The sequence below is a fragment of the Vulpes vulpes genome, chromosome 2 (genome assembly GCF_048418805.1).
Source record: "Vulpes vulpes isolate BD-2025 chromosome 2, VulVul3, whole genome shotgun sequence".
NCBI classification, from domain to species: Eukaryota; Metazoa; Chordata; class Mammalia; order Carnivora; family Canidae; genus Vulpes; species Vulpes vulpes.
The window spans coordinates 48260141-48283611 of NC_132781.1; the positions used below are offsets into that span (position 1 = coordinate 48260141).

A 23471-nucleotide genomic window follows, 5' to 3' on the forward strand; every position below is an offset into this window, starting at 1 on the left:
TGCGCCCAAACTAGTCTGGCCCTGTGTCCCTCTGGCAGAGGCAGTCCAGTCCCTTGGCTGTCCTATGGTCCTCCCAACCTCATGCTCTGAGCCTCCCTGTGCCTCTTCAGCCCTCCCCCCTTTGCCCACACAGGCCCCCCCACCCAGCACTGCCTCTGTAGCTTCCTCCACTTCTCTGACCAGCAGGCGTGACCTCCACCTGGGGAATGTTGGTCACGGGCTTGGGAGTCCTCATTCCATCCAGTATGGGACTCACAGTCCTGGTGATGCATCGGAGTTGCTGTCCTTGCAATGCCCTCGGGCAGGGTCATTGCACTGAGAAAGCCCCACTTATTTGCATGCTCTCCAGCTGTGGGGCCTGACTCCCCAGGACCTTCCTCTGCACAGGGGCAGGGGCTTGGGGCCTTGGGCACCACCCCACAACATGGGCCGGCTGTGCTCTCAGCCTTCCTGGGACTGGGCGGGGAGGGAGAAGGGGGCCACATTGTCCAGATCCTGCCCATGCCCTGAGATCCCAGCTTGGAGGCATGGGGGGCAGGGGTGAGGTCCTGCCTGGCTCTCTGCTTCCTGGGGAAAATGAAAGCAACTCGAAGGGGGCCACCCCCCAGCACCTGCACCACAGATGTCTCCTCCCTAAGAATGTCCCCGCTTCCAGGGGCAGGGCCAAGCATCCAGACTGTGGCCCACAAGGGCAAAAATGCCTTTAAGAAGGCACCTGCTCACCTGCGCTCCATCCAACCCGCAGGGGTGCCCATCAACAGCTCATCCACTGGATTTACCCAAACACTTTTTATTTACATAAGTCAAAGTCTCACTGTGTGCAACGGCTGTCCCCCCACGTGGGCAAGACGGTGCAGCTGAGCAACCGGGAGCACACCACTCCAAGGGTAAACTGAGGCAGCCAGTGGGTCGCCTGTGCTTTCCTTAGCCAAGCCCACTACACAGGGCGCTGCTGGCCAGGGGAGAAACAATTCCCTGCCTGAAGGGCCATGGGTCAACCAGACTGTCCACTGTGAAACGAAAGCTCCTCAGAAGCAGCTGGGTTCAATCTGCAGATGACTGGACCCAGCAAACCACATGACTCTGCCAATCCAGGCCAATAGGGCTGGGCTGCCCCTTCCCCTTTGCCTCAGGCCTCGGCACCCTGCCCACTCCCCATGGTGGCTTTTTCCTAATTCCAACTACTGCCAACCTGTCTCCCCTACAAAAATGGAAACTCCTCACTCCTCTGGCAGGAGTGAGCCAGAGGTTTCCACAGCCTGGGAGTGTGTCCAAGGGGCCAGGCTGGGCACAACAGGACCAGTGCTGTCCTCCAAAGATGCACACAGGAGCCCATGAGGAGCAAGAACCGGCCCCAAGATCAAGGTCAGGGTGGGCTGAGGCCCAGGAGAAGGGTGCCCCCCATGCAGGATGTCCGAGGGCGGGGGGTGCCCAGCCTGGCCCCGGGGGCAGCCAATCTGCCACCAGGAGAGGTGGGGTCCTGACACTCCCAGCTCTAGGGGAGCTCCTTCAGGCCAAGGCCACAGAACCACCAGGAGGCCTGTCGAGTTCTGAGCAGCCTGGTGAAGCCTCAGAGCCCAGCCGGTGTGGACACGGTGGGGAGGGGCAGCTCCAGCGCTGGAGTCTCTGCAGCCTGGGCTGGGCTGGGCTTCCGGTGCTCCAGCTGCTCCAGCTTCTCGCCGAGCTGGGAGTAAAGTTCCTTCACTGCCTCTCCACTCTGGGGGGAAAGTGTGTGGCTTTGGGGCAGGCCCAGGGCTGCTCGGAGCAGACCCCATGGTCACTTGGGTCAGGTCCATACAGGGGCTGTGCCAACGAGGAAGATGAGGCCACCACAGGCAGTGTGGCCCCCAGGGTATGGGCTGAGGGTTGGGGCACTCACCTGGCCAGTGGGCTCCAGTGCCTTCCGCAGGGCTTCCAGCTTCGATGGGGCCACCCGGTGGTGCAGGTGGATGAGGAGCCGCAGCACATGTCGCTGTACATTCTCCTTCCTGGAAGAGGCCACGGCAACACTGCAGGGGACCCAGAGCTGCCCTCCCTACCCAGGTGTCCACACGCCTCCCCGACTTGGCCCCAGCAGCACAGATATAGGCAGAAGGTGGGCACCTGGGGGAGGCTGTGAGGAGGAAGCCATCAAAGAGGCTCCTACAGAAGTCTTCCAGGGCAAACTCGTCAGCCAGCAGCGCCAGATTGCCCATGAGCAGGTGCAGGAAGATGTCACCAAACGCCAGGTCACCAAAGGTCTCCACTGCAAACACAGCAGGGGTCGGTCAGCTTCCCTAGGCCTGCCACCCTGACCCTTGCACAGGTGGACAGTGGAGAGGCTGCAAAGCGGCCAGGTCACCTGAGGATGGGGTGCCCGGTTTTCCTGCAAGCTGGAATTGGGGCAGGGCAGGGGGGCAGCCAGATCTAGGCAGTGAAGCCGGGCTATGGTGCGAGGACGGGACTGGAGACGGCAGAAGAGCCTGTCACCGTGACCAACGGCCAAGGGACTCTGGATGAAGTAGACTCCAGGAGAGAAAAACTCTAAACAGACCAGAAACTAGAAAAGAAACCCAGGCAAGTGCCACATACCACCCATTGAGTCCTACCAGACTGCTATCTGCACAGTTCTGGAAAATATATTTTAGTTTATGTGCTGCCGAAGCAAGCACTGGTTCTGGAAAATAGACCACAAAAGAAAATGATTTCATGTTTTGAAGCCACAGACTCCAAAATGTAAAAAAAAACAGCAAAAGCATGGGGCGCCTGGGTGGCTCAGTGGTTGAGTGTCTGCCTTTGGCCCAGGGCATGATCCCAGGGTCCTGCAAGCGAGTCCTACATCAGGCATGGAGCCTGTTTCTCCCTCTGTCTGTGTCTCTGCCTCTCTCTCTCTGTGTCTCTCATGTATAAATAAATAACATCTTCAAAAAAAGAAACAGCAAAAGTGACTACCAAGGAACCTCAATGATGAGCAGAGACAGGAACACCTTTGCATGCAGCCAATAGGGCCAGAGACCCAGCTGGACGGCAACAGGCCACACGGGGACACATATGTGGACACAAGTGCTGTAGCAGAGGCTTTGAGAAATGCTGCCAGGGGACTCTGTGACCATGGACCCAGCGGATGTCAGCAGAACCCAGAATGTAAGGAGACCGGGGCACCACTGGACACAGCTGGAGCGCACTCCTGCCACACATCTGACTGGAGAGGACACTCTGCCAGGGGCAGTCACTACAACAGGGGACGCCACCAGCAAAATCCCAAATGGAAAACACGTGTCCTGGTTCCCACAAGTCCCACAGAACCCTACAGACAATGAGAAACCTGAAAGCCTGCCACCCTTTGGAGGTGGAAACAGGGAAGTGGGAAGGGACACACTTCTTGTTTGAATCCTGATGGGAACAAACCATCCATATAAGAATATCACAGACAATTAGGGAATCGTGGCCACTGCCAGGACCTGGCCCCAGATGTGACTACATGCTGCAGCTGTGCTAACACATTGTCTTGTAGAGACACCTGCTGAATCCCTCACAGCTGCTGTGCTGGCAGCATGGATTTAGGTCTAGACCATCACCCAGGGCCCCCACGTAGGGAGCTAGTAAGCACAGGACTTCACCATGCTCTTGTGATTTCATCAAAAATCCCCATAATAAAAAGCTAAAAAATAAACAGAAAGCAATTTTTAAAATCTGCATCTTCCTAGCACCCACTGATGACATCAAAGAATAAGCGTACTCTTGCTAAGCTTATGCCCACTGGTGGCAAGGACATGCTGATGCTCCCAATGCATGCAGGACACCGCTGCGTCTAGTCAATACCATCAGACAAGAGAAAGAAACTACTGAAATGAACAAAAATGACAAATGCAAGCTATTTGTAACTGCACTCTTGGAAATCTCCAGAAACACAAAAAAGCTCCAGCATCCGTGACCAAGAGGAGGACGACCCTGGGACAGGTCCACGTCCTGATCCAGGGGCTGGCGAGCATGCTACCTCGCAAGGTTAAGAAGCCCCCAGATGGGAGATGATCCTGAGTGACCCAGGTCAGCCCTGTGTCCCCTAAGAAGGAGGTAGGGGGCGGTGTTGGTGAGATGCAGGGGTGACAGCAACTGAGCCAGGGCTGGGCAGCCCCCGGGAGCTGGACACAGGGAGACAGATTCTCCCTGCAGCCCCCAGCAGCCGGGCCTGCCCACACCTCAGCCGTGGCCCCAGGACACTCGCTTCATCCTTCTGGTCTCCAGAGCGGAAGAAAAATCAGTTCGTGCTGTTCACTTAGACGGAGGCTGGGAAGTAAGTTAAGAGCCACAAACAGCTTCCTCCCCAAACAGAACACTGGGAGCACGACACGTGCACCATCCTCAGGCCTATCAGTGACCCAGAAACACACTTAATAAGGGCCCCCATGTCCCTCTGAAGCGACCTCAACACCACAGACGAACTCGGGCCAGAGGCCCCAACACCCTGCTCCCTGGCTGGGCCTGCAGCTTCCACCTGAAGGGGTCCATTCAGGCCCCTCCCTCGTCTTCCTGCCCGAAGCATGCCGCCCCCACCTCAGGTAGCCACAGACTCAGGCTCCGCACTGGAGGGGCACCACCTCCCTTGGCAGGGAGAATAAAAGGCAGCTGTGGCACCACAGCGGAAACGATCCTTCCACAGCGGAAACGATCCTTCCACAGATGGTGACCGTGGATCTGTGATGGGGTGACAGGAGGTCTGATCTACCAAGCTGGGCTCCACTCGCTCTTGCACCCAAACAAGTTCCAGAAGACTGAGACCCACACGCGAGGCCAGCCTACCCCTAGGAGGTGGGATGAGGCTGGGGTGTCGGGGCACCATGTGGGCAGCTGCCTGCACACTCACCGAGCCCTGGCAGCAGGCGGAGGAGCGCATTTTTGTTCCTCTGCTTGGTGATATGCAGCACGTAGTACAGCCCCACCTCACAGGCCATGCGCTGCTCCTGCAGAAATCTGGGCCAGCATGGATGGGCCACCCTGAGCTGCATGCTCTATGAAGCCAGGAGGGGCTCCAGAGGGCAGCAGGGCACCCCCACCCTTACTCCTGGAGCCCATACTTAGTGAAACTCTCTGGAAGCGTGTTGGGGTACGTGACTGGGGCCTTCTCCTCAGCTGGGAGCTTCTGATCCACGTTGAAGGTGTGGTCGTCCACCACAAAGGACATGAGCATGGGCAGGAACCTGGTGATGAGCTCCACCTCCTAAGCCAAGAGAAAACCCACAAGTGGTCCTGCAGCGTACCCCACCCCTCGCCCGCCCACCTCACATTGTCTTTCCTGGACATCAGCCTACAGGCCTGTCCCTCCTTCCCATCTCCCAACACCCCACCTTGCTGATCTTCCTTGGCCCCACAGACCCTCTCAAGAAAGCCGCAGAAACAGTCCCACCCGAGTCATGTTACCATCTTGGGCTCCTTGAAGACCTGGCTGTCGATCATGTCCCACGCCCCCTGGCCCAGGGCCAGCAACCTGAGCAGCAGGAGGAGGTCAGGGCTGTCCTATGGAAAGGCCAGGGCCTCAGCACGTGCTCACCTGGGCCTCCCTCCCCCACCAAAATCACTTGTAGCCCAGCAGGGTCCTTGTGCTGCAGCCAGAAGCATCAGCTTTGCTCCCAGGCTCCACATGCCCACCATCCACCAGGAGCACATCCACTCACTGGGGCAGCACAGACCTGGCCACCGGCTGCCCACACTCACACATCCACGCAGGGCGCTTACCCTGGGCAGTGTCTCCTGGCCGACCAGCTCCTGCAGGTGCCTGACGGTACTCAGCGACAGGGTGTTGATGGCAAAGGGGTCACACAGGATCATGGACAGATCCCTGTGAGGATGAGCATGTTGCACTAACCTGGCACAGCCACAGGCTGGGGAGAATGGCCCCTCCACACACAGCAGGCCTGCCCACCCACTCTGGATATCTTCCAAAAACAACTTTGCTGTTCATAACTTATCTTTAACTTACTCAAAACAGTGAAAAGCCAAAAAGGTTTTTTAAAAAATTAAGCTCTCAGGGCTCCTGGGTAGCTGTCAGTTGGGCATCTGCCTTCAGCTCAGATCATGATCCAGGGTCCTGGAATCGAGTCCCATGTCAGACTCCCTACTCAGCGAGGAGTCTGCTTCTCCCGTTCCCTCTGCTCCTCCTACTTGTGCTCTCTCAAATGAGTAAGTTTTAAAATGTTTTTAAATAAAGAAAAATAAAAATTACAAATAAATTAAGCTCCTGTTTTGGTTCTGAAAACCCGACCCTGATTCTGTAAGCTCATCCAGGATCCCACAGAGATAGTCACAGAGAGAAGGCAATGCTGGGAGCCAGATCCCACCAGCACCATGGCCCCTGGGACAGGCCCCAATTACTGCACACAGCAGAGCCCCAGCCCAGGCCCCAGATCACCCCAAACTCTGACAGCCTCAGCCCCAGCAGCCAGGTCTCTCTGCCGTGCGCACAAGTGCCAGGCAGTTCTAAAGCATATTAAACTATGGACACGGCCTGCTTGTCCAGACAGCTGTGGACAGAACCCTGGGGGCTCCTGCAAAATGCAAGTGCTTACCCCAGGACCTGCTCCTGCCCCTTCTTCACTCCATCCAGAAATCCCTGCAGCTCCCGGGCCCTCTTGCTATCCACAAACCGCTCACGAATGCAGGCGTCCAGGCACCAGGTAAACTGCGGAGAGGAAGCACAGTCATGACGTAACCAGAGGCCATGGCCTCTAGGCGGCACTTGTAGTCACTGCTCAGGCAAGACCCGTGCCCAAGCCTCATATGAGCAACAGGACCCAATGCCTCGCATGGTCACATGCCCAACGGGCCAGGTGGTCCACGGAGATGTTTGTGCCTCTCTGGGGACCTGTCATCGGGGCAGGGACCAGTCTCACCCTGACACCACAGATGTCACAGGCTGCACTACACCCACACAGGGGACAAGGGCGGTGCGGAAAGCACCATCCCTGGAGCACAGCACCCAAGGACTCTGGAGCAGGGGAAGAAATAGGGCAGGCAAGTAAGGGAGGTACAGGTGGCTCTGACTCAGGAGCCCCACCCTGAGCCTGGTGGGCAGAGGTGGGGCAGGGGCAGGGGCTGGGTGCGGGGGAGGGGGGTACATGAGGCTGCCACCTTGTGGCAGGGGTCCACAGAGCAGATGTCGCCAACGTCCAGCTCGTGCAGGGACATGAGTAGCTCAGCCCGCAGGGTACAGTAGTGCACGTTCCGTGTCCGCAGGAAGAGGGTCCGCAGGAACTGCAGCACCATGTCGTACAGCTTCACGTTCTTCCCCACCATTTGTGTCAGCTTCTGAACCACCTGGGGGGTAGGACCCCACGCCACAGTGTCACCAACAGCCCCAGGGGCAGCACTGCCCTATCCCCACACTCAGCCCTTCTACTTGTTTGGCATTAAGAGCATCCTCTCTCACAAGACGCCTTCTCTGTGTCAGGTGGTGGCATTTCTGGTTCTGAAGGAAAGTAAGCCCACATCAGATCCCCCAGCTTCTTTCAAAGGCCCCGGGCCTGGGACCCTGACTCCTCAGAGCCGCCCAGGAGGTCTGCCACCTGCCTGACCCGTGGATACTCAGGTGGAACAAGGATACTCAGGCCCATATGACGGACACCGGCTACACAGTCAAGACCTCACTACTATCTAAAGCCCAGCCTGGGCCACCTCACTCCCTGGATTTTCCCAAAGCTTGAAGCCCTGTGGCAACCTCACACCCTGCCCTCATTCCTCGGCAGGGACCACCCACCTCTGTAACCCACACCCCACGCAGAAAATTCCTGCCGCAGCGCCACAGCCAGCATGAGGGAATGCTGCTCACTGCACATTGGCTGTGCACAAGAGCGGGACCTCTTGCTCTAATGGTGCAAAGAATGCACAGGACAACCTAAGGCAGTGGACCCCATAGCACCCCAACAGCACCAGGCTGGACATTGAGTGCAAAGACGAGCAGGGATGGCAGAAATAGTGAGCATGGGACAGGCCACCTCAAGGGCTCTGGGCAAGGCCTCTTTAGCAGGCCTCAGGGACCTGATGTACAGAGCGGACCTGGAGCCCAGCCTGCATCTCAGCACCCACCCAGTGGGTACCTCCAGTGTGGACGAGAGCTGCCACATGCCTGCCCTGACCACAGCCCAGCTGGGCACAGAGCCATGGCCCCCGGGCCTGAGCCACACCCTGAGGACCATGAGTGACACGTGAACCTGCCATAGCACTCTCCTCCTGCAGTGGTGCAGGTCACACAGCAGGAAGGACTCAGGCCCCAAAGGGGGACCCTGGCTTAGGAGGCAAGAGACCACAGGCAGGAACTAGTACTACAATCACTGGCCAGGTCCTGGGAGAAAACATTAGGTCAGATTCCACATCAAAAACCAAGCACAAGACCCCAGGTGAGAAAGCCAAGAACCAACAAAACACCCAGTGACACTCAACCAGGATGCGGTTGGCTTGCCACCATCACCGTCATCCTCCGTTAAGCTGTCATGCTGGAGCAAGTCAGGGGACTTCAGGGACCCCCAACTCACTGGGAAAAGCACAGTGGCCTCCAGCCCTCCTGAGCTCATCCCCCACCTACTTGCCCATCTGCTCTCGCTCCAACCACAGAAGCCTCTCCCAGACCATCAGCCTGCTCCTCTGCTGAGCCCGGGCTCACACCCCGGCCTGGCTCCTCTTCATTCCCAGCCCTGCCTCACCTTGCTCTGTGACCTCAGGTCTCTGCAGCCCTTGTCCACCTCTTGAGCTCTGGTCACCAGCACGTGACATTCACTCTGTAGTGTTTGCTCCCTACAAACTGTGGGTGCCCCAGGCAAATACCCCAACCTCTGGGGTCACTCAAGTTGAGGAAGGGAAGGGAAGGGAGGGGAGGAGCGGGGAGGAGAGGGTGCCTGGCCCGCTCAGTCAGTAGAACATCCATCTCTTAATCTTGAGATTGTGAATTCAAGCCCCATGCTGGGCGTAAGGATGACTTAAAAATAAGATCATAAAAAAAGGGACGCCTGAGTGGTTCAGTGGTTAAGCGTCTGCCTTCAGCTCAGGGTGTGATCAGTCCCACGTTGCACTCCCCACAGGGAACCTCCTTCTCCCTCTGCCTGTGCCTCTGCCTCTCTGTGCCTCTCATGAATAAATGGATAAAATCTTAAAAAAAAAAAAAAACAAAAAAAAAAACAAAAAACAAAACTTGGGACACCTGGGTGGCTCAGCGGTTTAGTACTTGCCTTCAGCCCAGGGCATGCTCTTGGAGTCCCAGGATTGAGTCCCACATCGGCCTCCCCACATGGAGCCTGTTTCTCCCTCTGCCTGTCTCTGCCTCTCTCTCTCTCTCTCTCTCTCTCTCTCTCTGTGTCATTCTCATGAATAAATAAAAACTTAAAAAAAAAAAAAAAATCTTAAAAAAAATTTCCCAGACGAAAAGAAGACACGATGAAAACCAGAAAACCAGAAAGGCCTGCCGAGTCACCTAGCACCACGTACACCAACCAGAGACCCACCACCAGAGGCTTACATCCCACAGCTCCCGGGCCAGCCCTGCAGCCAAGCCCACCCATCTCAGGAGCAGAACCCTGTGAAATAGGCAGAGGGGTGAGGAGGGGTGGTCAGGGTGCCCCCGCCTCACCTCGCCCTGGCGCCTCGCCTTTGGGGAGGGACTGAAGAAGTTGTGCAGGACGGAGAGCTCAGTGCTGAAGAGCGCGCTCTCCTTCTCCAAGATGTACTGCTTCAGCAGCGGGGACACTTCGTCCCCAAATAGCGCCTGGTTGTCCTGCCAGATCTGCCGCTTCACCTCCACCGCGCAGGCGCGGTACAGCTCCTTGTCTGCCATCACCAGCTTCAGCTTTTTCTCAGGAACCTACCCGACCACACAGACCATTTGTGAGCTGCACCCGGCCCAGAGCTGCACCGTGAGCTCCAGACCATCCGTGAGCTTCCCTTAAGCTAGGGCAGCAGGCCTTGGCTGCCCAGTAGAGACCACCAGCAGGGCACCTGAGACGTGACCCACAGATGCAGGCAGCAAGCTGAATGCAAACAGTTCTTGCCAAGTCACCATGGGTCCCACAACCCAAATGACCTGCCAATCTTCCATCTGTGTGACTCAGAGGATGTGCCCCAGAGTCATTCGTGGGGCAGGCAGCTCGGGAGCCCTCCCCAGCACTAAGATGCCCACCTACCCCGGATCCAGGGCATGCTCCACCCCCAAGCAAGGGCGCCAGGCAGAGCGTGCCCTGGACATGTCGCCCATGGTTCTTACCTTGGGCAGATGTTTCATGACGCACATCACCACTGGCTGCAGGGATGGCATCTTCACCAGAGAAAAGCTCTTTTCCAGAAGGTCTTCCAGTTTCTTGTACCTGGAAAGACCCACTTTCTGAGGCAGCATCACAGGTTCCATGGGGAAACAGCTGCCCACTTGTCCCTGGACAGCTGACAGCTGAGCAGATGGGGCTCCACAGGCAGGACCCCCCTCTTACAGCTGGGGTGACCAGAGGGACGCTCACTTTGCAGGGTGGGGTTACCCACCCACCTCTCCTCTGCCTTCCCCTCGGATGCAATGGCTGACACGCGCTCCAGCAGCTTGTCCCGGAGCTCGTCGAACACAGACTGGTGGAACTCCAGCCGCGGCGTCCCGTGCAGGTCCAAGAAGGGCAGGGCGGACTGCAGGGAGGGCAGCAGCACGCCATTCTCGGTCTGAGGAGACAGAGGGCCTTTGTGCGCGGGGACGTGGCTGGGGGAATGGGAGAGGCGGCCTGGGTGGGGGTCGGGGGGCAGCCTGGGCTGGGGGGTCAGGGGCTGGTGTCGACGGGGCGGGGGGGCTGCGGGGGACGGCCTGGGGGGTCGGGGGGCAGCTTGGGGGTAAGGGGGGCGGGAGGCTGAGCTGGGGGAGTGGAGGGGCTGATGCGGTCGGGGCGGGGGGCGGGGTCGGGGGGCGGCCTCTGTGGGGGGGGGGGGGGCGGCCACAGGCACCACAGGAGCAGCCGCGCCAGACCAGCAGCCGGAGAGGCAGGGGCGAGGACGTGGCCGGCAGCCCTGGCTGTGACCCGGACAGAATCCGTCCGCAGGGCGCAGAACCCCCGGCTCCTCCATCGGGGAGCAGCAACGAAGGGGCCCCACCTGGAACTGCTCGATGGCCTTGAGCGGCTCGGTGCAGTTGGTCAGCGTCTCCTTCAGGTCCTCGCCGTTGGCCACGCCCAGGTCCTGCAGCCCCGCGAACATGGCCGAGGCCGCGGCCCCCGCCCGGCTCGGCGCCCCATCCCCGCCGCGCTCTCCCGGTGCCGCCGCGGCCGCCGCAGACCCCCCAGGAGTCCGCTCGCTCGGGCCTCGGGGGCCACCCGAGCCCCGCTCCCCGGCACCCTCCAGCTCGGCCAGGTCCCGCCCGCGGCGCTGCTCCGCCGGCACCGCAGCCGCCCACTTCCGTCTGGCGCAGCCCGTCCGCGCTCCTACCGGTCCCCCGGAAACGCCGCCGCCGCCGCGCAGAGGTTCCGGAGAGCGGGCTGTGGACGAGGGCCCCGCCCCCAGACCCCCCGGTGGCTCCAGCCTGCCCTGCGGCTTGCGCGGCCTGTGAGCTTACCCTCTAGATAAGGTTCTTCTGAGGGGGCATAGCGGGGTGCTGCAGAGCACCTGGGGATGGGTGAACCGCGGAAGGGGTGCTGCCCGCGGGCTAGGCCTCCTTTATGAATTTCAAAACTAATCATTTTGACCAAGTATACTTTACTTTTTTTTTTTTAAGATTTTATTTATTTATTCATGAGAGACACACAGAGAGGCAGAGACACAGGCAAAGGGAGAAGCAGACTCCATGCAGGGAGCCTGATGTGGGACTGGATCCCAGGTCTCCAGGATCACGAAAAATCCTGTGGCTTACCTCACAGCAGCCTCTGACACTGAGAGTATTTTTTTGCTTCAAGAAAATGAGGCTCCCTGCCCTGGGGCCTCACCAGATGCTCAATCCTCTCTCCCCCTGAACTGGGACAGGGACGGGGACAGAATGAAGCTCACAGCACAGGGGTGTTGTGAAAACTACTCTTAAGTGTGCTTCCTGAAGCGCCTAGCAGAGACCTTGGGACAAAGTGGAATCGTGACCTAGGACAGGCACCCTCTTTCACCCCCGTGAGCACCAAACCCCCAAGCTAATCCAAGGTGGTAGGCCCTCAGGTTGACCTATGCATCCTGGCACACCACGAACTCAAATCTGAGGTTTCATGGTGCCCCCTATCCCTTGCCGTGCAAGAAGCTCCTACACGGTCAGTGGGCACTGCCTGGTCTGCACCATCCACGGGCTCCTCATTGCTGAGAGTGCAAGCCCCTGGACCCAGCATTCAGCCCTCTGCAGCCTCTCACCTCACCAGCTCACCTCCTTCCATAAACAGCCCTGTATCCTCCCAAGTTTTGCCACACCAAACATCACACCCTTATTTGTGTGCCTTGGCTTCTGAGGTTTATCCTGCCAGAAATTCCCTTCCTACCGGCTGGAAAACTCTTCGTCATCTTTATTTTTTATTTTTTTAAAAGATTTTTATTTATTTATTCATGAGAGACACACAGAGAGAGAAGGAGAGAGAGAAGCAAAGACACAGGCAGAGGGAGAAGCAAGTTCCATGCAGGGAGCCCGACATGGGACTCAATCCTGGGTCTCCAGGATCACGCCCTGGGCTAAAGGCAGTGCTAAACTGCTGGGCCACCAGGGCTGCCCTTGATCATCTTTAAAAGTCACTTCTGCCACTGACTCCTCCAGGAAGTCCTCCCTTGTCAGCCCAGCTGGAGGGGTTTGCTCCATCCTTCCTGCTGGTCCCACTCCTGACTTGGAACCCTAGGAGTTGCTAGCGGGGCCACTGTGAGCAGAGCTCCTGCTCCCCACCCCCTTTCCCCATGAGCCAAGCCCCCAAGGACAAGGCTTCTACAGCTTTGTCTCTGTTGCCTGCTGGCTGAGCTGATCAGCCCAAGACCTAAGGACGGCCATCTGCCATGCCACTGCTCTGGTTCCCAGGGGTGCTGGAGCTCGACCCCCCCAATGGTTCAGCCCTAGAAGAGGTCACAGTACATTACACTCAGACTCCCTGGGCCTTGGCCTCCCTGCAGAATGGGATGATGTCCACATCACAGCAGGTGTTGTGGCACTCACTGCCTTTTTGAAGGGGTCAAGCTCTGGCCCAGGATATGGGTGGCCCAGGGAGGACCTCTGGAGAAACTGGTGCAGTGATAGGAGCCACCACCAAACCGCATGTGCAGCCCCCGGAGGGAGACAATCTTGGTGACAACCCCTGGGTAGAAAGGCAGGGTGTTGCTGTGGGTAGGGATAGGGCCCTAGCAAGTGAAGGCCCAGGAAGTCTGTTGGCTGTGGCATGACCTACATGGCCCTGGGCAAGTTCATAGGTCCTTGGGCAGGAGCTGAAGAAGTGCAGCCAGGCCCTGACAAGCTGGTCCTCTGGGCTCTTCCCAGTGACTGGGCAGGCTGACCTCACCTCAAGATGGCAGCTGGACCAGTCCCCAGGGTAGCACAGCTAGGTGGGGGTGTCCTATATTGCCCACAGGGCCCCCTCCCATTCTGTCCCCAGCCAGGAAGTCCCAGGCTGCCCCTCTACTCATCCTAGAAAGGAGAGCACCAAGGGGGAAGCAGAGGGAGACCCCTGGCCAAGGAAAGCCAAACATGGCAGGTTGGCAGCAGCCTACATCTGTGGGACAGCTCACCAGTCAGGCGCACAACAGAGTTGGGAAGAACCAACAGCATCTCTGTATGGCAAGGGAGTGGGCAGGTGGGGGCTTCCAGCTGGGACCCTCTCGATGTCCATGGCTCACAGAAGGATTAGCCAGCCAGAAGGGTGGATCAGAGGTGCCCAAGGAGTCAGAAGGCCAGGTTGGAGGCCCAGAGTTCCACAGGGATGCCTGGGAAGGCCCCCAGGGAGCCCAGGGCTGTGCCCAGCAGGTGCTACAACGTGCAGAAGGGTCCTGTGTCGTGGCGCTTGGATCTTCGGACACCCTGGATCACCACTCCAGGCGCTGAGGGGAAGCGCGAGTCATAGCAATCCTCCACGTGGTAGGCAGCCGGACCCGGAGAGCGGGCTGCAGAGACAGGGTGGGAGCCAGCTGCCAAACAGTTCCCAGCTGCCAACGGGCGGAGCCCGCACCCCCGCCCCTGGCCTGGCCTGGCCTCCTCCCTCAGAGGCCTCCTTACGGGAGATGACCCAGGCGGTGAACGCAGGTGAGCGGCTCATGGAGAAGGCGGGGGGGCGGGGACTCCGCAGATGGCACCCAGGAATGATGTTGTAGGTGTTGGGGCTAGGGCTGGGGAGCTTCCTGGCCTCCGGGGCAAGCGGCGGCTGGGCACGGATCCCCGCACCCTCAGTCCGCAGCAACCCCCGGCCGGAGGGGGCCTCAAGGGCCTTGGAGGCGGGGCGGGGACCCCCAAAGCTGAAGGCCGGGCAGGCAGGCCGGCTGAGCGGCCGGTAATCCGCGGGCGATGGCCACTACTGGGAGAGAGGCTGCTGCAGGCCCCGCCAGCCCCTACCAGGCTGCCTTTCCGCCAGTCCCGGGCCCCCTCCTCCAACCCCCTGCAGACCCCGCCCCGGCCCCGCCCCCGAGTCCCTCTTCTGCCCCGCCCCCGAGCCCCTCCTTCAGCCCCGCCCCCAGGCCGCACCGCCTCCTCCAGCCCTCCGGGCCCCGCCCCGAGCCCCTCCAGGGACTTGCGGGGCTGACCCTCCACCTTTTGCTCCTGGTTGAAATCAGCCTTCTGTGTGAAGGGGCTTTCGCTTTGGAACCACAGGGTCTGCCACGCCCTGCGACCACCACCCTCTGCTGGAGCAGCGGCGTGGTTGGGGAGGGAGCGCAGGCTGGCGGCCGGGAGGGGGGGACCCACTCCCGGGACAGGGGGCTGGCGGCGGGGGGCTCAGAGAGGGGCACGCACCGCGGCCGGGGTGCCGGCGGCCGATGCTGAAGCAGGGGTGTGGGGAGCACTCGCGGACGGAAGCGTTGGGCACCCGGTACTTGGTGGGACCGGGGACCTGCAGGTCGGTCACGATGGGTGGACGTCGCTCCAGCCCTGGCAGGAAGCAAGCTCTGGGCCTGGGGACTCAGCAGGCGCCTCCCCACCCCTGCTAGCAGGACCCTGACTCACACAGCTCCCTCAGGTCCTGGGTGCAGATAGGAGGGCACTCGTGGATGTGGACGGGCCCCACCGGCACCCTGCAGTGGGCCTGGAGCTCCTGCACCCCTATGGGCCACATGGCCTCCCAGGCGGCCTCTGGCTGGGGAGCCCACAACAGTACAGTGGCCTTGGGCCTGCCAGGGAGACAGAGCAGCGCTGCACGGCCAGCCCAGTGGCCACCCCATCTGAGCTGCCCCTCCAGCGCACCCAGCCCCCTGGGAAGTTACTGGGCTGGCACAAGTGGCCTCTGCCTCAGGGGGCCATGGGTCCAGTGTTGGCCTCCATTGATGTAAAAATTTGCCAGGAATTTCACAGCTTTCTGGTCAAAATTCATTGTCAAAGTATCTGGCTCCTTTCCCAAGGGACACCTCAGAGCTCTGTGACCTCACTAGCCAGTCATGGGCACCCCCTGCCTCGGTTGCCGGGGACTCCCTGGGAAAGGTGCATTGTCCAGCCCTGGGAGGAGCTGTTACAAGGGGCCACCCACCCCTGGCCTGTGGGATGGGTTGCTGTGGTGTCAGCCTTGGCCAAGAGGACCCCTCACATCCCCCAGTGACTTCTGGCTTGGCCTCTTCTCCCCTTGTTTATCCCAACCCCCCTCCTCTCTTAGAATCTGGTGTCCTCTGGAGGGCCAGGGTCCACTTGAGCAGGGCTTTGGGAGGACTTAGGCCTCTGCACAGGAATGAGAAGAGTGGCTGCTATGGGGTGCCCAGCTGTGCAGGGCCATCCAGAATGAGGAGAGTGGGGCGGAGGTAGGGATGGGTCCAAGGAAACTCCCTGGAGGGGGCGGAGCTCCTGCTGGAAACCCACCCTTTAGAAAAGCAAATCATTGGAAGGTGGTTCTGGGTGGACCATGCTGACCAGAGGGTCTTTGGAGCTGCCTGGGGGTCCAGGCAGGGCTGAGGTATGGAGGCCTGTTTTCCACTTAGGAGGATCCCAGAGGCTGTAAGGTGTCACAGATGAAGGGGCTGCCCAGGTGGAAACGTGAAGGAATCATAAGCCCAAATGACAGAGCCCACTGGGCACCAGAGCCCTTGCTATGCCCTCTGCCACTCACCAGCCTGCCAGTCCTAGCCCTGGTCCTGACCTAATCCACACAGGCAGGGCCCATTCAAAAACGTCCCATCCTCCAGACCCACCCCACCCCAACCAAGTCTCTTTCTCTCCAGATCCCTCCCATCCAGCACTGACTCTGGCCTCCGGAGGAGCTCCAGATGGGTGGATGGAGAGACAGAGGGAAACTTGCTTTGTGACACACGTTTCATTAGGGTGAGGGGCTTGCGGCCTGTGCTCTGGGCCCCCTCCCTTGCCACACAGTGTTCTCCAAGGGCATCACTGATGTGGCTGCAGGTGCAGCTTTGGTAGCCAAGTCCTTGTCACTCTCTGTAGCCCTGATCTCTCCCTGTAACAAGTCTTACTCTGATGGCTGAAATGGCACAGGTGTCCTCAGGTCGATGTCCATCATTTCCTTCTGGTAGGTGCTTATGAGCGAAGAGCCCTGTCCAAGTACGTGACATCCACTGAGGACTGGACACATACTCACCAGCTGTTTTCGGGGGGCATCCAACACCTCCATCATTGGCATGTGTCAACCTTGTGTCCCTGTGCTTCCTGCCCGTGGGTTCTTAAGACGCTCACATGATGTGGATTTCTCTACCATGGTGTTAATTGGTCTTGTTTCTGTGAAGTTTTGACACTGATAGTGTATCTCTCCCTAACACGTGTTGCAATCTTTTTTCCCAGCTTGTAGTCTGCCTTTGAGTATCTGTCATGTTTTTTTTTTTTTGACGTGTAATAGAATCTGCTCATTTTTTTCCTTCAATACGTTTGTTTTTATCGTTAGAAAGTCATTCCCATACAAAAAAATAATAATTAAATCAGGTGTTAAGATGGAAAATAGACCTCAGTTCCAGCAGAAAGACTCTCCAGGACAGAGTCCCAACAGAGCTTAGACACCTCCCCAGTGAGGCCTCCCATGATGCCTGAGAAGCTTCCAGGGCCTCTGGTCTGAGGAAGGGGCTCAGTTGGCTACTGGCCTCCTGGGGGTAGCAAGAGTCCAGGCTCAATGCCACCCCACCCTTCCTGGCAAGGCCAACATGGCTGTCCCCTGCTCTGAGCTCTGAGGCCCTCAGAGTGCTGCCTGTCTGGGCCTGGGTGTTCCACCTGTAAAATGGGAGCACTCACAGGGTTAAGGAACGGTCCTGGACCAGGAAGGCCCCAACAATGGCAGGCCCCTTCACAATGGTTTCCAGGCAACAGGGACTCCTCTCAGGGAAGGGAGTCAGACGCTGAAAGGGGCTGGAGCCATCAAAGGTGCTGTTGAGACAAGATGACAGCTACTCAGAAACACGGTCTCTTCACGCCAGAACCTCATTACATCCCTGGGTGAGGCTGGGGGAGCGGAGGAGGAGGCTGGGGGAGCGGGGCTAGGTCTGGATGCTAGGGCAGGGTGCCCTCCCTGCCAGCACTGCACCAAGAGCCCCACCCGATGGCCAACAGGCCTATGATGAGCAGAAACCGGGGGATGGCCCAGCAACGGGATAAACCCCAGATGCCCCAGAGGGTTGCCACATGTCTTCAAGACATAAGCCACTGGAGCAGGTGGATGGTGGGGGCACCAGGCCTGCCAGGTTGGGTACCCCTAACGTAGAGGCTGAACTAAAACGAGCCCCATGGGAAGTGTATGAGCACACCTACGTGCACACACACACACACACACACACACCCAAGGGCAGGAAGGAAGGCTGGAAGGGAGGCTAACCTAGCTCTTCACAGTAGTTCTAGGGGAAACGCAAGGCCAGGTGACACAGAAGACGACCCCTGCCCTTTGCGCTCCAGCCCTGCTTATCTCTCAAAGTAGTAATTCCACATTTGCTTTGGCAGGTTTTTCGAAAGAAAACAATTTGCACTGCCTGGGTGATCATGCAGGCCCCACCACTACCTCCCCTTCTGTCTCTAAATGATGGGATGCCTGGGTGGCTCAGTGGTTCAGTGTCTGCCTTTGGCTCAGGGTGTGATCCCAGAGTCCTGGGATGGAGTCCCACATCGGGCTTCCTGCATGGAGCCTGCTTCTCCCTCTGCCTATGTCTCCACCTCCTTCTCTCTCTTCCTGTCTCTCATGAATAAATAAAATCTTTATTTTTTAAAATATTTTATTTATTCATGAGAAACAGAGAGAGAGAGAGAGAGAGAGAGAGAGACAGGCAGAGGGAGAAGCAGGCTCCATGAAGGGAGCCCAACATGGGACTCGATCCAGAGACTCCAGGATCAGGCCCTGGGCCAAAGGCGGCGCTAAACCGCTGAGCCACCGGGCTGCCCAAATAAAATCTTTAAAAAAAAAATAAATGACACCTCAGCCATTGCCTCCTACCAGCAGCCCTCCCACCTGCCTCTCAAATCCTGGTCCCATACAGTTGGTTCCTGGCCTCGTGGGTGGCAAAAGTCCAGGCCAAGTTCCTGCAATGCCCAGAGGGACCACCTTTGTAGGTTGGGCTGTGCCACGGTCCAGGCCTGGACCCAGTCACCATCCCCGTAAGCGCTTCAGGGGGCAGAGATCCCTGTCCCCTCATTCTCAGCCTCCTTGCCTGAGGCCAGCTGGAAAGAAAGTAGAAGGCAATCTGGTGGTAAGGACGACCGTGCATCTGTTCTGGGCCAGGCCTGTTCTCAGTGCCTCGTGCCTCCCATTCAAGCCCTGTGCACCTCAGAAGGCAGGTGTCCCAGGACCACCATTCTGTAGGTGAGGTTAGGTACTTTGCCTATGGCCAGCAGGCCGCGTCCACACCCTGCTCACAGGGGCCCCACCTACTCTACCTCTTCCCTCCACAGCTATGCTGGCTTCTATCCGCAACTGCGCTACCAGGTGGGGAACACCTATGGGCGCACCACTGCTCAGCTGCTCACAGACCCTGGTGTGCAGAAGAGCTCCTGCTCTGTGCTGTCCCCAATATCCGAGCCCAAATTCATTGAGGACTTCAGCAAGCCCAAGCCACCTTCAATCCCCTGCCGTGACCTGACTGAGCCCTACATCCCCCACTACACCGGTAAGCCGCCCGCCCACCAGCCTTGCCTGCCCCAGTTCACCCTCCTGCCTTTTGTCACTCATACCCACCCTGTCCGTACAGGTATGAAGCCCTACAAGAAGTTTGAGATCCTAGGCCGGTTCCCACCCCAGGAGGTAGATGCTCAGAAGGGGCCACCAGGAGTAGAGAATATATCCAGGCAGGTCCTCCTGCCTGCGGGCTTCATGCCCTACCCCCCCTATCCCCCGTGCCCACCAGGCAGGAAGGGGGACTCCAGAAACTTTGGACACCCAGGCCTGCGGAGCACCTCCCCTGTCCACGAGACCCCTGGGCAGGACCAGGTAACTGGGAGAGGTGCTGGGACTAAGCCTCACCCCAGCTGGGCCCAGTGGGGCCGCTGAGGCAGTGACTTGACCCTTCCCACCGCAGCTGTACCATTGCAGGAAGGAGTACCACCCACCCCCAGCTCACCAGCAGGAGACCCTGGATGTGGGCAGGTTCCACAGGCTGCCCCAGCTGGACCACCCCAACCTGATCCAACGCAAGGCCATTTCAGGTGGGAGCCCTGCGTCTGAGTGTGAACTCACCACCCCCAAACAGTCCAGCAAGGCTCCAGGGGCCCAGGAGGATGAGGGAGAACAAGTGAGGAGGGCTTGCCCCGGCCCTGCCCACTGTTTCCTAGAGTGTGGGTACACCTAGCGGAGATGGGAGGGGACCTGGGGTAGGACCCTGACCACTTCCCTCCCCTAGGCTACGCTGGCTTCGTCCCTCAGTTTGCCTGGGTGATGGGGGTCAATTACCGCGAGGGTGTCACACAGGCTATGGATGAATTTGACAAGAACCAGGTAGGACACCACCACACCAGGGCCTGTTCCCAAATGCCCAGCATGGTCTGCACAGTGGCATCTGCCTCAGGGCAGGTAGGAGCACAGCTAAGGCTCAGCTGGCTTCCCTGGAGGGAAGCCAGAGGCTCCCCCGCTCCTCTGCACCCACCTCGGTTCTCTAGTCGGGGCCAAAGTTCCCTGCTCTGGAACACTGTGGGGAGTGGGTAAGACCCCCCACCCCCACCCCAAGCCTTAACCACAGATCAGAACAGCTGCCCAGTCCTCACCACGACCTACCTTTATGAGCTGAGGAAGGCAGCTTGTGTCAGCACCTGTTTCCACAGTTCCTCTTCAGAAACCCCATCTGTGCCCTGGGTGAGAGGCTTCCCAGAACACACTGGCCCAGCAACACCATCTATAGCAGCCAGGGCCTGATCCCTTTCTACATGGGGTTCATACCATGTGAGTACACAGTGGATCACTCCCTCATCCACCTCCTAGATAAAGTCACAGTGACCAGGCCACTCTGGGGAAGAGTTGGGTGCCTGGGATCCCCTCTGCGCATGCTGTACCCCCAGACCATAGTGGCCCTCCAGAACTTCATAGTCAAGCCGGGCAGGAAGCAGGTGCCCAGGGCAACCCCAGCTCCTGTGAAGCCTGTGCTAACCCCTACTCTGGGCATGTGGCAAGGCCAGGGGCTCAGCTGCACACTGTCCCTTGTAGCCATGCAAGACAACTACGCAATGACATTTGGCAACAGTACCCGCAGGGCCTATCAGAAGGAAATGGAGAGGCAACACCAGACACTATGAAAATGCTTTAATGGTGGCATCTGTACAGCATGTGACGTCCAGACAGGAAAAAGAGCGAGTGCACACAGAGACACGGCTATCAGAGAACAGGTTGTGAGCGAATAAAGAGTTCACACAGCTTCCACGCGCTTTACCAGGTATCAGCTCTAGGCCACCTCCTCCTCCGCCTCCTCCTCGAACTCCCCCTCTTCCTCGGCCGTGGCATCCTGGTACTGCTGGTACTCAGACACCAGGTCATTCATGTTGCTCTCGGCCTCTGTGAACTCCATCTCGTCCATGCCCTCACCCGTGTACCAGTGTAGGAAGGCCTTGCGCCGGAACATGGCCGTGAACTGCTCTGAGATGCGCTTGAACAGCTCCTGGATGGCTGTGCTGTTGCCGATGAAGGTGGCAGACATCTTTAGCCCCCGGGGTGGGATGTCACAGACAGCTGTTTTCACGTTGTTGGGGATCCACTCGACGAAATAGCTGCTGTTCTTGTTTTGGACGTTCAGCATCTGCTCGTCCACCTCCTTCATGGACATGCGGCCCCTGAATACTGCGGCCACAGTCAGGTAGCGGCCATGGCGGGGGTCACAGGCAGCCATCATGTTCTTAGCATCAAACATCTGCTGGGTGAGCTCGGGCACCGTCAGGGCCCGGTACTGCTGGCTACCTCGGCTGGTCAGTGGGGCGAAGCCGGGCATGAAGAAGTGCAGGCGGGGGAAGGGGACCATATTGACAGCCAGCTTGCGCAGGTCAGCATTGAGCTGGCCAGGAAAGCGCAGGCAGGTGGTGACCCCACTCATGGTGGCAGACACCAGGTGGTTGAGGTCCCCATAGGTAGGTGTGGTCAGTTTTAGGGTTCTGAAGCAGATATCATAGAGAGCCTCGTTATCAATGCAATAGGTTTCGTCTGTGTTTTCTACCAGCTGGTGGACCGAGAGGGTGGCGTTATAGGGCTCCACCACTGTGTCCGATACCTTGGGCGAGGGTACCACACTGAATGTGTTCATGATCCTGTCTGGGTACTCCTCCCGGATCTTGCTGATGAGGAGGGTCCCCATCCCAGACCCAGTCCCCCCACCCAGGGAGTGGGTCAGCTGGAAGCCCTGCAGGCAGTCACAGCTTTCAGCCTCCTTCCTCACGACATCCAGCACCGAGTCGACCAGCTCTGCGCCTTCTGTGTAGTGCCCCTTGGCCCAGTTGTTCCCAGCACCACTCTGACCTGTAAGAGGGCAGCCAGTCACTCTCTGCCGGGCATGTGGTCACCACTGGTCACCCATGCCAAAAAGCCCAAATGACACGGTGTGACGGGACACACACGGCTTGATCTGCATGTATAGCAAACGGACCCCAAAACTGATAAAGCAACGACCGGCCCCTTTAAAACTTAAGTTAGGGTCAACACACCTTATCTTTAAATCCTCTCCTCCCCACCGTCCCCCCCCCCCCGCCAATTCTCAAGAACAGAGGCACTGCAAACACAGCCTCCCCTGCCTCCCAACTCAACGTTACAGCAGGGAGATTACATCTGCCGGCTCCTTCCCTGCGGGTGGACAGCTGGGCCTTCCTCCCAAAGCCGCTTTAGAAGGAGATTCAGAGACTCCACACAGGGAAGGAGAGTATCTAGCTTCCACTCCAGCGGCAGAACGGATCACGACCTCAGCTCTGCGATGCTGCCGGCTGCGACCTTGGGCACCCCTTGACCTTTGAGCCCTCCTGGCTATCATGCCGCTGCCAAGCCCCCACCCCGCAGCTCACCGAAAACGAAGTTGTCTGGCCTGAATATTTGCCCGAAGGGTCCCGAGCGCACGGAGTCCATGGTGCCGGGCTCTAGGTCCACGAGCACAGCGCGGGGCACATACTTGCCACCTAGGAGGGGAGAGGGGGACGTGAGCGAGCGGAGAGCCGCGGGGACGCAGTAGTAGTTGAGAAAGGGGCGTGGTGTCTCACCGGTGGCCTCGTTGTAGTACACGTTGATCCGCTCCAGCTGCAGATCGCTGTCGCCATGGTAAGTGCCGGTAGGATCGATGCCATGCTCGTCGCTGATCACCTCCCAGAACTGTGAGGGACGCAGGCGGGCCGGGCCCGGGCTGAGTCACGCCGGCAGAGCCGGCCCCGCCCCGGATGGGCGCGGCCCTCCCCTCCCCCCACGCCGCTGCCGCCGCCGGCGCCTGCCCAGGTCCGTCCCCGGGGGCCCACGCCGCCACCCCGGCCCCGACCCAGCGCGGGCCCGCAATGCGGGGGGCCGCCCGCCCACCCGCTCGCCTACGGCCGCCATCTTCTCGGCCGCCCGCCTATCCGCCCGGGAGACCCGCGCCGGGCCACAGGAGCCCCCCTGCCCACCTTGGCGCCGATCTGGTTGCCGCACTGGCCGGCCTGCAGGTGCACGATCTCCCTCATGGCGGCGGCGGCGGCGGCGCGGGTGGAAGGACGAACGCAAAAGCCGAGGAACGGGCGCGCAGACTGCTACAACCGACGCTCCGCCAACGCTTATATAGCCGCCGCGCCCGCCCCCGCCAGTCTCCTATTGGGCCGCCAGAACGAGGCTGGCAGGCGTCCCGGCTTGATTGGCTGTGCTCCCCGTCGATCCGTCCGCCTAACGCCCACCTTCCCAACGCCGCTCGCTCTTTATTGGTCCGCCTCGGCCTCCGCTCTCCCTATCAGAACCCCCGCCCTCGAGCTGCAGTGCTCTGCCCATTGGGTATTTCAAATGATTGATTTG

At 59.2% G+C, this 23471-nt stretch overlaps 4 protein-coding genes across 4 annotated transcripts; 1 reads left to right on the top strand and 3 right to left on the bottom strand.

Moving 5' to 3' along the window:
- Nucleotides 1-774: 774 nt before the first annotated feature.
- Nucleotides 775-11382, bottom strand: NELFB (negative elongation factor complex member B). The gene is made up of 13 exons (XM_025987989.2): nt 11083-11382; nt 10496-10659; nt 10223-10322; nt 9593-9823; nt 7105-7290; nt 6543-6655; nt 5713-5815; nt 5398-5493; nt 5055-5197; nt 4844-4950; nt 2104-2245; nt 1880-1988; nt 775-1717 (listed from the first exon to the last, which is right to left on the bottom strand). The coding sequence occupies exons 1-13, from the start codon at nt 11182-11184 to the stop codon at nt 1571-1573; spliced, it is 1743 nt and encodes a 580-aa protein (XP_025843774.1). The 5' UTR covers nt 11185-11382; the 3' UTR covers nt 775-1570.
- A 301-nt stretch (nt 11383-11683) lies between these two features.
- On the bottom strand, nt 11684-15443 carry STPG3 (sperm-tail PG-rich repeat containing 3). Its single transcript, XM_025987972.2, has 6 exons — nt 15337-15443; nt 15080-15243; nt 14870-15004; nt 14669-14757; nt 14141-14432; nt 11684-14028 (listed from the first exon to the last, which is right to left on the bottom strand). The coding sequence occupies exons 1-6, from the start codon at nt 15441-15443 to the stop codon at nt 13895-13897; spliced, it is 921 nt and encodes a 306-aa protein (XP_025843757.2). The 3' UTR covers nt 11684-13894.
- Nucleotides 15444-17438: 1995 nt separating this feature from the next.
- On the top strand, nt 17439-21972 carry CIMIP2A (ciliary microtubule inner protein 2A). Its single transcript, XM_025987941.2, has 7 exons — nt 17439-17494; nt 18935-19149; nt 19231-19469; nt 19558-19684; nt 19879-19973; nt 20297-20414; nt 20676-21972. The coding sequence occupies exons 1-7, from the start codon at nt 17439-17441 to the stop codon at nt 20762-20764; spliced, it is 939 nt and encodes a 312-aa protein (XP_025843726.1). The 3' UTR covers nt 20765-21972.
- On the bottom strand, nt 20757-23247 carry TUBB4B (tubulin beta 4B class IVb). Its single transcript, XM_025987939.2, has 4 exons — nt 23093-23247; nt 22700-22808; nt 22508-22618; nt 20757-21971 (listed from the first exon to the last, which is right to left on the bottom strand). The coding sequence occupies exons 1-4, from the start codon at nt 23147-23149 to the stop codon at nt 20911-20913; spliced, it is 1338 nt and encodes a 445-aa protein (XP_025843724.1). The 5' UTR covers nt 23150-23247; the 3' UTR covers nt 20757-20910.
- Between the last annotated feature and the right edge of the window lie 224 nt (nt 23248-23471).